The sequence below is a fragment of the Mirounga leonina genome, unplaced genomic scaffold, assembly GCF_011800145.1.
Source record: "Mirounga leonina isolate KUSES-001 unplaced genomic scaffold, KU_Mleo_1.0 Mir_170, whole genome shotgun sequence".
Taxonomy (NCBI): Eukaryota; Metazoa; Chordata; class Mammalia; order Carnivora; family Phocidae; genus Mirounga; species Mirounga leonina.
In genome coordinates, this window is record NW_023270433.1 from 35,677,909 (window position 1) to 35,690,900 (window position 12,992).

The 12,992-nt window shown below is 38.3% G+C and overlaps 1 protein-coding gene across 3 annotated transcripts in view; it reads right to left on the reverse strand.

Annotated features, from left to right (window-relative positions):
• UNC13B (unc-13 homolog B) overlaps positions 1-12,992 on the reverse strand; it is a 208,941-nt gene that overhangs the window by 90,976 nt on the left and 104,973 nt on the right. For 2 of the 3 annotated variants that reach the window (XM_035016380.1, XM_035016381.1), the window contains exon 8: positions 12,259-12,493. In XM_035016380.1, the coding sequence (XP_034872271.1) occupies positions 12,259-12,493 (235 nt within the window). Of the gene's footprint in view, positions 1-261; positions 8,269-12,258; positions 12,494-12,992 lie in introns of all 3 variants that reach the window. The other variant, XM_035016382.1, reaches the window with a different exon arrangement.

Below are 12,992 nucleotides of genomic sequence, written 5' to 3' on the forward strand. Positions count from 1 at the left end.
ATCCCAGGGCCCAGCCTTTCCGTTAGCAGTAAATTCCTTCTCCCAATAAATGAATTACATTTGGCACTAGAGAGATGGGAGAGGATGAAAAGACCCACACATTATTTCTTGTTACTTAACCTCTAATTAACATGAAGCTCAGATGCTAGGAAAGACATAGGAAAAATAAAAAGCAGGCTACCATTAGACTACCACTAAGTCACTGCATCATAAATGGTCAATTTCTTAAAATCATTTATGATGCTTAGGTTGAGAACAGGCCTTTTGTCGGTCTTTGGTTCCTTGATGCCATGGAGAGTAACTGGCTGCTGTACGTTTGAAAGAGAGTCAGTACTAGCAGGCATCACCTCCTCCTTTTGAGTTTCTGGCTGGTGAAGTAGCTCAGTAACAGTGCAGTGTTCTTCCTTATGACTCCCTGAAGGATAGGTGGAGCTAGAAAGGTTGTCTTTGGAACCCCAGTGTTCTCCTGATGCTGAGACTTCCTGCTGGTTTTCCATTTCTCCAGGCCCTGAAAACTCATGAGCACATATACTTGGCCTGGTCTCCTGCTGCTCAGAGGTCCCAGAGGGTTGAGTAGCTGGCTCAGCATTAGCCTCAGACATTTGAGAAGACTCTAAAGCTTTGTCAACCTCCCTAGCGTTAAGGTCCTGATCACTGCTGATAACCAAAGCTGGAGAAGAGAATTCTGCAGGCGTTTGTTCAGGGCCCCCTTTGTTCTCTTTTGGCCATGTGAATGAAAGATCCAGCTTCTTTCCAAACCTTAGTTTTAGATCATTTGCAATTATATTCCCTTTCCCTTCATTACCTCCCTCAAATAGAGTTGACAACTTTTTAAAACTGGCCATTAAACCAGGCTCTGCTGCTCTATCGCCAGAGGAAGGAGATGGGGAAAAGAAAGAGCTCAGTGGTTTCCCACAGTCAGTGGCAGAGGATGGGAAATGGAATTTTGGCCAATTGGTCATGTTTGGGATCTCAAAATGAGGTCTTGGCTGCTCTGTTTCCTGGAGGACTGCAGGTAGATCTTTCTGGGTATCGAGTATCCCATAACTTTCTTTGGCACAAAGAGCAGGTTCCTCTAGCACAGGGTGGGAAAGGTATCCTTGGGTTTCTGGTGTGGCACTCTGGCCAACACTTGCCTCACTGAACAGTGCAGTACTGGTTTCCAGTGAACTGGCTGCCTGTAGTTCCAAGAAGTCTTGGTTTGTGGAGGCAGACTGCATAGCTGGCTTTGCCTTAAGAGGAATAGGTGGCGGAACCGGAGGAGGAAGCTCTTTGGCAATACAGGTAGGATCTGAATCCAAATGTGATGGCAATGGGATATGCTCTGCTTCCAACGATGCCTCTGTGTCTGTGCCCTGCAACAACCCCATGTCTCCTTCATCACTCAGAGACAATACTCCTTGCCCAGCATCGTCCCCTGAAACAGAAGGTGCAGCCCCAATTATTTCAGAATCTTGGGGTTCTAGAATATTGTCAGGGATATTATTGTTTTCCATTTCAGTTGTTGGTTTAGTATCATCTGTCAGGGTCTCTGAGTCTGACTTTGCACTAACTACAGTCATTGTACAGTCACTGAGAGTAGATTCTGAATTGAGTGCTGAAGAGGAAGCTTCTCTCCACAGATTTTCTGGAGGTACTGATCCTACAGTATCTCCGCAACTACCATATTGAGGCCATGCAGTAGGTGGGATAGGTGATTCTTGTTTGTATGTGTCTGGTTTGGGACTTTTAAAAATTCCAAATAACTCACCTTTGAGGGACTGAGATGATGCACCAGAAGAAAGAGAGAAAAAGGAGTTTTTCTTTGGTGGTTTAGGAGAGGAGAAAAGTCCAGAGAAAGTTTTGGGAGGTTCAATTAAGCACCCAGAGAAAGATTTCACTTTTGTCACAAACCCTGAAAGCACTTCTACTGAGGAGCCCAACATTGATTTGTCTTCCTCTTTATCTGCCTCTCTACTCTGGAGGTGCCTTGTACACCCTGGCTCCACAGAGGAAGAGGTTGGCTCCGGGATCTGTGTTAAGACCTCATCAGGGGCCTTTTCCAATGGCAAGTTTAAGAGGTCACCAGTAAATCTTTCATTTTGGTGGTGGTTAGTACAAGTGTCTGAATTGTTGAGCTTTTCAGTCAAATGGTTATCATGTGGAAAAGACTTGGCCAATGAGCCACTAGGGAAGGCTTCCTGTATGAAAGGTTCTTCTTCACAAGGAGCTACCCCAAGGGTCTCTGGACCAATGAGCAGTGTTTCAGTCTGTGCCTGAAATTCTGGTGAATGAGGAACAATGTCATTTTGCAACTGATTCATCTGGAAATCTGCTAAAGATGTCCCTAGTCCGTTCCTAGAATCTAGTTTTCCCTGATAGTCCTTCTCTACATTGAGCACATCTGTAAGGGAAGTAACCCCGATGGTGTTGCTAATGGAAACACAAGGAGCCATTTGCTGTTCATGAACCACCTCCTGGACTATACTATCTCTATTGCCACTGGAACCTTCTCCAGTTCTTGTGCCACCCATGTCTACAAAAACACTTGGCTTCTTACAGGGCTGGGAAGTCACTGGAGCAACAGTTGAAAGGCTGTGTTTTTCCCCAGAAGTCTGCTGCTTTCCATCCGAAAATGGTAAGTTGAAGAAACTAAAAGAGCTATTACGAGAGGCATCCTTCTTGCTGCTTGAGTTAGTAGTGGAAAAAAAGGAAGGAAGTGTAAACAGCCCTTCTGCTTGAGATTTGGTTCTCAGTAGAGGAGCAGAGGCTCTGTTCTCAGATTTTTCAGATCCAGTCAGGAAAGAAAATACACTCTTTCTGGTGGGCAACTCTGGTTGAGAGGGAGAGGTTGTGGGAGTTGAATAACTCCAGTGTTGGTTGGAAAAATGATCTTGTTCCTTTGAATTTCTTGGGCTGAGAATATCAAAAGATAATTCATTACTTCTTGAAACTTCTGTCACTGTAGACACACCACTAGTTTTTATTGAAGAATCTCTGGAAGACTCTTCAAGACAATTTGCTGAGAAAGACTGACTTGGTGATTGCTGGATTAGGTAGTCTCTGGAATGTACCTCTTCCTCAGTCAAATTATTACTCTGTATATCCCTAGTCGATGGTTCTTTTAGCCCACTGTCATCAATAGTAATCTGCTTGTTCAGACTCCTAACTCGAACCTTCCTTTTAGAGGCAACTGGTGTAGCAGAAAAGTTCCCAACATCCTGGATAATTAGCTGTGCAGGATTAGGACTTGATTTGACTTCATCCTTATTAACCGATGAAGAAACAGACATATTTTCAGTTGTCTGTATAGAAGATGCATTGGTTTTAAATAAATCCCCAAGGGTACCAAAAAAATTAGAAACACCAGGAGATTCATTCTTTTGCTGAGAAGGTATCTTTCTATTTTTATCACCATTCTTTTCTAAATTTGGTGGTCCTTCTTTATTCACCTGGGTTTTAAAGAGGTTCAAAAATCCAGATGCCTGTTTTCCATTTGATACTGTACTTACTAAAGAGTCTTCTCCCCGACCAAAGAGTTTCAATGCACTTTTAAATAATGTTCTCTCAGACTCTTTGGAAGACTGGTCCTGAGGAATCTCACAGTTCTTGGGTTCATCCCTACTAAACTGTGATGCAAGAGGAACTGAAATAGAGTCAACTGTAATTATTTCATTATCTTCTATATCTGATTTAGCCTGAGGAGTTGTTTGGCTTACCTGGATAACAGATTTTAACAAACTTTGTTTTTTTACCTGAAAACTTTTATTTAAAGGGAATTCTTGCTTCATACTTTTAATAATTTCTGGTTGCTGCACATTGGATACTATTTGTCTTTCTAAATCCTTCTTGAGAAGACTTTCTTCTTTATCTTGGGAGTTACTCTCTAATTGTTTATTCAAGATTAATGACTGAAGACCATTATTTGTGAGCTCTGCCAAGTCTGACTGCTGATCCATTTTCTTCATGACCAAAGACTCTAAGGATTCATTCTCAACAAAATACAAAGTATTTCCAACTAAAGCAGAAAATAATGAAGTCACTTTGTTCAATGATGACATTTCTCCTGTTTGCTGTGGACTATTAGTCATATTTTCAGGATGAACCAAAGAGGTAGCCTCTTCAGAAGACTGAACCGAATGTAAACGAGAAGGGTAAACTAATGAATCCTTTGCTGGAGACTGGTTCTTATCTCCTTCTATAAAATGACTTTTATTTAAGTCGTGATTTCCAATAGTTTGGGGCTGATTCCTGAGATCCAATATATATTCAAAGTCTTCAGAACCACATACCCTTTCTTCAAAAGATCCAAAATTTCCTTTAAACTTCTTAAGATTATAGCCTGAAAAATCTAACGGTTGATCCTTTTGGCCACAACCTGACTCTTCAAATACTTGTGAAAAGGTTCCTAAATTTAGATACACTGGTCCCTCACTTCTTGGCAAAACTACAGATAAATCAAGAGGGTCATCAATTGGTTCCTCTTCAACACACCAGAATAATTCATCTTCCTTAAAACCATAGGCAGAAATAATGCTGTCATCCAACATAATACTTGATAGATCATTTGTCTGTAAACCACAATTCAAATACTCTTGATAAGAACAATCAGGTATAAATAAATATGCATACTGCCCAGTAGAATCAGTGAGGAGATAATACATATACTGACCATCATGGAACATATAATATCCATAATCTCCATCTTCTGATGGCCACCACACTCCACTTTCAAGACATGACAACCATTCTTGGTATTCATAACCAACACTTGAAAAAACAAAGTTTTCATCCATTCTTAATAATTCTTGATCAACTATGGAACATGTAGTCTTCTCATAACCTGAAGAACAACTTAAGTCAATGGGTAATTCTTCTAGTGAATTCTTCGTCTCATTAATTGGAAAATAAGAATTTCCATATAATGAGTGAGCTGCCCACATATCACTTAATAAGTTATCTTCATTAAATGCTAACTGCTCCAATGATTCATATGGTAAGTCACGCCAAATGACACTGTTTGGATTTGTTTTCCACTCCAAGACATTTGCATTTTGATCCTTTTGGCAAAAATTTATTGCCGAATTTTCTGAGTCAGGCCACAAGAAAACGTCACCTGATGGGAATGCATTTTGATTTAACATATAATAAACTGGCTGAAGTTTTCTGGAATTTTTGGAGAAATCTTTTATATCAGAGTCCCATTCATAACAGAAAGTATTATTCATCTCTTCAAAAGCCTGATAGTGGTTTGATATATTAAGAATGTTAGTATTTAATATAGATGGATTTAACTTGTTTGAATTTTCATGTATTTTCGCCTTAAGAACATGGTGTGGTGTCAGCCTCTCAGCCAGAGATTCCTCTAAGAGGCCCCGCTGAGTGCTTGGAGCACAGTGAAATACCCTGTTCTCGGAAGAGGGGCAGTTGGTTTCCTTTTGCTGTTTCTTCCATGTGGGAGGGCAATGATGACTATCAACCCAAGCATCACATAATGGTATATTTTCTTTAGGTAAAGATACAAAGCTTTTTATAAAGCCAGATGTTTCTTCTTTTTCAACATGGTTCTTCTGGTTTCCAGAAGTCACACATGAAGTAACAGGGATCTCCTCCAAAGATAAATGTTTATTTCCATTCAAACTTTTTATGTTGCCTAAAGACATGGACCTTGCTTCATCTGGTTTATGAACAGTCACACTGTTATTGGATATCAGGTTAAATATTCCAGAGAGTAAGCCTGGGGTATTATTCTTATGATGAGAATCATCACTCTTCAAATTTAATTCTTGTTGACTAGACAAATTTTCGAGAGAAGAAAACCTGTTAAACAGACCAGAAAGGAGGCCTCCTTGGGTTCTTGTCTTGGAAGCTTTATCTACAAGTCTATCTTCATTAATTTCATTAACCAAGGTGGATTCTGAAATGGTAGTAGATGCTAATGAACAGTCTGATACTGTTAAAGATGTCATTTGTGTAAGAGTTTTACTTTCTTCTGAAGAATCTGAAGGAATATATTCTTTGGACACAATTCCAAGGGAGGCTGAGGTATCTCTGTGACAGTTATCTACTGCTGCGTGGTCACTTGAATTTAATTTCTCTATGTTCCCAAATTCCCCAAGATCATTACTAATAATTGGAACTGAATTAGTCTTTATTTTATTAAGTGTGTCATCTTCAGGAAAATTTATCTGGTCGTTTTTATTAAATGTTTCTGTATCATCAAATTTCCCTAAATTATTATGAATATTTGGAACTGAACTAGATTTTATTAAACCAAGTTTGGCATTTTCATGGCAGTTTCTTTGGATCTCTTCATCAATGGTTACTGCTGAATCAGGAAATCTCTCGTCAGTGACAGTGTTATGGCTGTCAGTGAAAGGAAATTTAAATGAAGGAAAAATGCTTCCTTTCTCTCCTAACTCCTGCTTTTCAGAATGACTAAGAACTCTGAAAAATGGAATATGTAGTTTTCCACTAAAGGAAAAGGAATGTCCATCTTTCTTAGGGTCCCTCTCCCACCCATCCTCCTCCGACTGGTGAATTTTCATAGATTCTGACAAAGTTTCCTTTGAACAGGTCTCAGGTGAATTGAGCAAAAACTGGCTAAATGATTTTCTGAGTGGCTCAAGAAAATCATCATCACTAGTAACTTTGTCCCCTTCTAATGGCTTTGAAGAAGACTCTTTATTTGCAGTTGTACTTCCAGTTATACAAGGTTGTCCTCGAGTGTCTTTAGCACATATTTTTGGTTGATCTGGTAATAGAGACAGATCTACACAGGGTTTTATTTCCAAGAGACTCTCAATATCAACATTTTTATTTGCAGAACCGCCTAAGTTTGAAGGTTCATTGGCCGCTGGGGAAGACAACAACAAATCCTCACTTGTGGGCATTTGGGTTGAGCTTGTATTTTCTCCATCATTCCTACCGAGAGTGATAATACTACTGTTATTGCCAAGAGGGTCTTCCCTTTGATTTGACTCTGATCCACACTCAAAAAAGTTTTCCTTTCTTATTGGCTTGTTCTGGCCATCATCTTTTTTGGTTTCATCCTTTTCTGAAAAGATCTTTAATGGATTTAGCATGCTAAAAACAGACTTTATAACTGAACTCTGACTCTGTGGAGTGGAGTCCCTTCCAACAGTCTCTGTTACATCCTGAAAGCTTATATTTCCAGTTTTACTCCCTGTGTGCTCATTTTCAGAGGTTTTGTCATTTCTGCCAAAATCCTTATTATCAACTGCTTGAGAGGATAATGGAGATTGCATGGAAAGATCCTTCCCCAATACTGACTCGGCTCTGGGTTTAGATCCTGAATTAACTGTCTCTATTTGATTAAGAGTTTCTGTTTTCTCTGGAACTAAAGAAACCAGCTTTTCCACAGAGGTTGTTAGATGCTTTGTGCCTGAACCCACTTTTTCTGTGAGTGAACTGAACAAAAAACCAACAGCACATTTCACTCCATTCAGCTCAGGGAAAGAGATGGCCTTATCCTTGTCATTCTTGACAATGTTTGAAGGTGGCATTTGATCCCCAGGCATTTTCTGTTCCTCATTATCAACAGTACTGTTGTGTTTAAGTGACTTTTTAGTTTTTGAAAGGGAACCAAATCTATTAATCTCTTCTTCCTTCTCTGCTAAATATTCTGATACTGTTTCTACCAAACACTGAAGCTCATCCATTGTATCAACACAGTCCTTCTTGGGTTCCTCAAGAGAGGAAGGGGTCATCTCTTCCATGGGGCACCCAGACAGATCTCCAAGTGTTTTTGCATCACAATTCACCTTTGGTAATGAGAATACTGGACATGTTACATGATATTCTTCAGGTAAGCCTCCAATATGATGGACATTGGATGGAGGACTTGTTGGTGACAGTAAACCTTCCTGTATATCAGTAAGAGGAGAACTCAGAAGTTCATCAGAAGTACTGCTAGTAGAATCTTCAAGAATATCTAATGGAGTGAAATTAGTGACATGCTGGTTTAAGCCAGATGACTTTTTACAGTTCTTAAAACAATCAGAAAGATCATAATCATGATTTTGCAACTTAGTGGTCCACGTGCCACTCTTAACCACAAAAGCATTTTTATAAGGGCACAAAATTGGGTAATTTTGTTTCTTTTTTTCAATGTGGCAAATGTTACACTTTTCAGTGTTAGGATATGTACTTTCCAAGTCAGTCTTAGTTCCTGATCTATCACCATACTGTCTTCTTTCACGGTCTCCAAAATGATGGTATAACGACTTGTTTTTCCTTCTATCTATTGTATCATATTTCTGAGGATATCTGGAGAACACAGATGTTTCAAACTTACGGTCAAAATTAAAGGCAGCAGAATATTCAATTTCTTGACCCTGAGGTGGTATCTTTTTCCAATTCTTATACTTCAGTTGTTCTTGTTGGTTGCAATATTTATCAGTTTTTGAAAGAGCTCTAATTTCTTTTACTTCTGCTTCCTTTACGTTACTGCTTTCTAGAAACTCTTGTGTTATTTTCCCCTCTCTCTCCTCATATATATTTTCTTGCTCTTCATAGTCAACACCAGAGAAAGCTGAAATAATCCTAATTTTGTCATTTTGGGCCTGCAAACCTTGTCTGATGTAAAAGAATAAAATCAGAGGAATAGTAAGGCAAAGAAAAGAGAAGGAAAAGGGAAAAGGAAGAAACAAATTATAAAATTTAGTGCATGTTCAACGAGAAAACTAAAATAAAATTGTCAATATGATAAAAACCATTCAGACTGAAAAAATATGATAAAGAAATCTCTAATGTTCTTAAATCAATATTAAAGCAATTTAATCAGAGTTTTTCCACATCAGAAAAAGAACAGCTATAGTAATAACCGTAGCTACTTACTACCATGAGCTTTTTAGGATGCTTTTATTTTTCAAGAAAGGTAGAAACAAGCAAAATGAACATGTTTCCTCAATATTTAGAATGTATTTGCAATGCCCAGGTTTAGAACTGTTAAGTATTCAACATATCAAGGGATTTCAAGAAACCCAAATTTGTTGATTAATTCGGGTCTGAAAAGTCAAGCTGTTAACTTGCTGAAAGTTATTATTTGAGGCAGTATAGCCAAGAGTATGGCCAAACATATTTCTTTAAAAAAAAAAAAAGAAAAAGAAAAAATAGGTGTACCTGGGTGGCTTAGTTGGTTAAGTATCCGACTCTTGATTTTGGCTCAGGTCGTGATCTCAGAGTGGTGAGATCGAGCCCCAAGTCGGGCTCTGTGCTCAGCATGGAGTCTGCTTGAAATTCTCTCCCTTTCTCTGCTCCTCCCCCTGCTCCCGCTCCCATGAGCACACTCACACCCTCTCTCTCTCAAATAAATAAATATATACATAATAAAAATAATCTTTGACTGTCAGAAGTCAAACCTTGTTATAGCCCAATGGAACAATTATTTAAAGCATTATAATTTGTGAAATCTAAAAGCTATATATGCATTGAGGATCACAGTGAAAGGAGTATCTTGCCCTATACTGATTTTTTTTTTAAAGATTTTATTTATTTATTTGACAGAGAGAGACACAGCGAGAGAGGGAACACAAGCAGGGGGAGTGGGAGAGGGAGAAGCAGGTTTCCCACTGAGCAGGGAGGCTCGATCCCAGGACCCTGGGATCATGACCTGAGCCGAAGGCAGACACTTAACGACTGAGCCACCCAGGCGCCCCTTCCTATACTGATTTTAACACTAGAAGCTACATTCCAACTTAAGTCAATGAATACATAAGATACCTGACCTTTCTTTCAGTTAGATTAGAAACTGCCTCCTTCCTGTGTACTCATGTAGGGGTACACAGAGGACCTGCAGACTAGGAGCTTATCATCTCAGTATGTTCCTGTGTAGATTTAACTTCCAATTGCATTTATTTAGGAAACAGAAGCAAGATCACAGTGGTCATTTAGTCACTAAAAATCTTCAAGAGAGACTTGAAGAGATATTAATAATAAACTTCAAGAGATATTCTTTTGACCCCTCTCAACACTAGACACACTTTAGCAACAAACCCCAAATTATGTATTTTTACATAATTTATGTAAGTTTCCAGTTATTCTGGATTCATTAGGCAAAAGCCCATTTGGTTGAGCAAAGAAACCCAATCTACTTTTTTTACATCCAGTTTCATTATTGTCCAGTATCTTCAAAAACTCAAACTAAACTAACTCCAGCCTAGAAGTCTTTATACTTCAACTTAAATGAATAGATAGCCATTGCTGTAGTGAATGAAGCTATTTATATTTACACTTCTAATTTACTGGCAGATACTAAGAACATGTTTGTTCCCTTAGGATTTTAAATGTTCTTCCTAAAAAACTGTGTAACTTCAAGACTTAGACCATCTCCAAGAACTTGATATCTACAGTAAGAGAGAAGTTTAAAATTCAATGCTAGTGATAAAATGTCTTCAAAACTTTCTGAAGGATAAATCATTTCAAAATTTAAGTTAAAAATGTCTATGATAAAAGGTTACTTAAAAATCATGTAATTTTTGGGGTGCCTGCGTGAGTCTTTAGGTTAAGCGTCTGCCTTCGGCTCAGGTAAAGGTCCGAGGATCTTGGGATCGAGCCCCGCTTCAGGCTCCTTGCTGAGTGGGGAGTCTGCTTCTTCCTCTTCATCTGCCCCTCCCCACCTCGTGCTCTCTCTTGCTCACACACTTTTTCAAATAAATAAATAAATAATTGTAATTCTTTTTCTCTGCTGGAGATGAAAAAAATATTCACTCTTTAACCTCATTTCATATACTGATACAGTAAAATCAAATTTATATGGGATTAATTAAAAAATCTTTAGCAAAAAATTTACACTTTAAAGTGTATCACTAATGCTCCTCTAAGTATTATTATAGCAGTAGCCCAGGAAATAACTAAAATAATAATAGGGTAATAACTGGTTAAAATGCAGTGTTCTAGAAGAGTATGTAGTCATTTAGGTTGATATGCCACTATTACTGTTGGCCTACACATCTAATGCTTACAAATACAGAGGAAAAGAGGGCCAAAAGTATTGGATTTTTTGCTATTTTTTTTTCCTTAAAGTAGGACAATATAAACAACTAAAATCAAATAATTAAAAAATAAAATTTTCATCTAATAAACCAGCAAGGAGCAGAGACCAACTACAGTAGGATTCCTGGCATATTTCTTTTTTAGAATTAGATTATAAACAGTAAAAATTCTATGTGATGGTTGATATATAAAAAAATTCATTGAAAGTATTTCCAGAGATGAGAGTAAACTGAGATAGGATGTTGTCTCTCAGACAGGCAACCAACTGAGGATCAGAATAAATATTCACCAGTTTGGTAAAATGAGCAAAAAGAAATGATATGTTATTATGGTATGGTGAATTTTAGCAATCAAAAGTATGAGCTAAACTGGAATGGTTTTTAAAATATTAACTTCCAACCAATAATTGATTCAAACAAGGATCATCAATGGATGCTAAAATCAATGGGTAAAATGTTGGGGAAACAGAATAATGACACAATCTAAGAGAGAATGAAATAAAAAGTAAATGTGCCAGAATGTTAACACAATGAATCTAGGCAACATGAATATGGGTGTTAATATAACATTTTTCTGAATTTTGTTTGAATTACTTTTTAAAGTGGGGGAAAAAGGGGGAGCATATATGTAAATATTTGTTTTTATACTCATAAATTATATGATAGTAGTCTATGGAAGGGCACATAAGAAAGAAACAAGGGTGGTGTGAGAACTAAAAGATAGGAAGGGGACAGAGTAGAGGAGGAGAGGACAGGTGTGGGTGGGAGATTCTTCACTGTATGCTGTATTGTACCTTAACATTTTTTAACCATGTCAACGTTTTATATATTTAAAATTTTTCTAAAGTTCCAGCATAAGTACTGAATCTGCTATGAAGAGATCATCTGAAGTTCCCAGAAATATTTAGGTAGGAAGGATTATCCAAACATTTAACATCTGTGATTTTCTTTTTTTAATCATGGTGAAGAGTCACTGGGCTGGGCAGAGGCATGAGCTGGTTTTTTTCAGTCATCCACCCCAAGTTAGCGTGCTCTCACCAGTTGAGAATCACTGATCATAAAGAGAAATACTAATGACAGAAATGCCTAAATGTGAATGTACAGAAGAGAAAAAAGACTGAGAATCTATACAAAATGGCTGTATTTTGGTCTATCATACTGTTAGACTTCCACTACCACCTCAGGTTAAAGCATCCAAATACTGTCAGTTGCATCTTGGAAACTACATATCAGGAAGAGAAAGTGCTTGGTTTCCAAAACCCACCTGAGAGCCCGCCGCTCTGGATAATCAAGATCGTAACTTTGCATAGAGTCATTGCAGGAATCCCGGGAATTGCCCTGAAGTAGCAGCTGCTGTGGCAATCCCACCGGCACAGCGAACTGGTGCACAGAAGCATTGGGCTGGGAAGTCGTATGGTAAGGAGGTGGGATGCTGTTGCTGGTCTCACTGCGATAGTCACTATCTCGGTCATCAACGGCACTATCAGGATCTTCAAAAGCTGTGGAATAAACACAGTCAGTCAAAGCATCCCAGCTTTATTTATTTAGAATTTTTTTCTGCTTCTAACTTAGGTAACCACAAGCCTAGACCTTGAGAACAAGAGCAAGCTGAGCTGCAAGTGAGCCAAGTGACCTCAAACCCATGTGCAAAACTGTTTCAGTTAATACTCGTAAGTTTCTTTCCTTATTAAATGAGACAAGATCCTTGCTTTCATTTTAGTGTTGACTCTTAGAGGAATTCCAAACTGTATTTTCCCAATGCAGAATTCTCTGGAATTCTGATTCTCCAGCTATCACAACTCTAGTGAAAATCTGTTTTTAAACGTCATAGATTCTATTCCTCTATTGTTATCAAAATGGGTAGAAGAGAAATTTTCATTTAGAGTTGGCTTGCTGTTGTTAGACTTTAAAAATACATGGCTGAACCCAGTAAGCAAGTCCAACATCAGAAGGTGTTCAAATATCAGGAGGCGCAAAGCCAAGACTCTGAAGAACCAA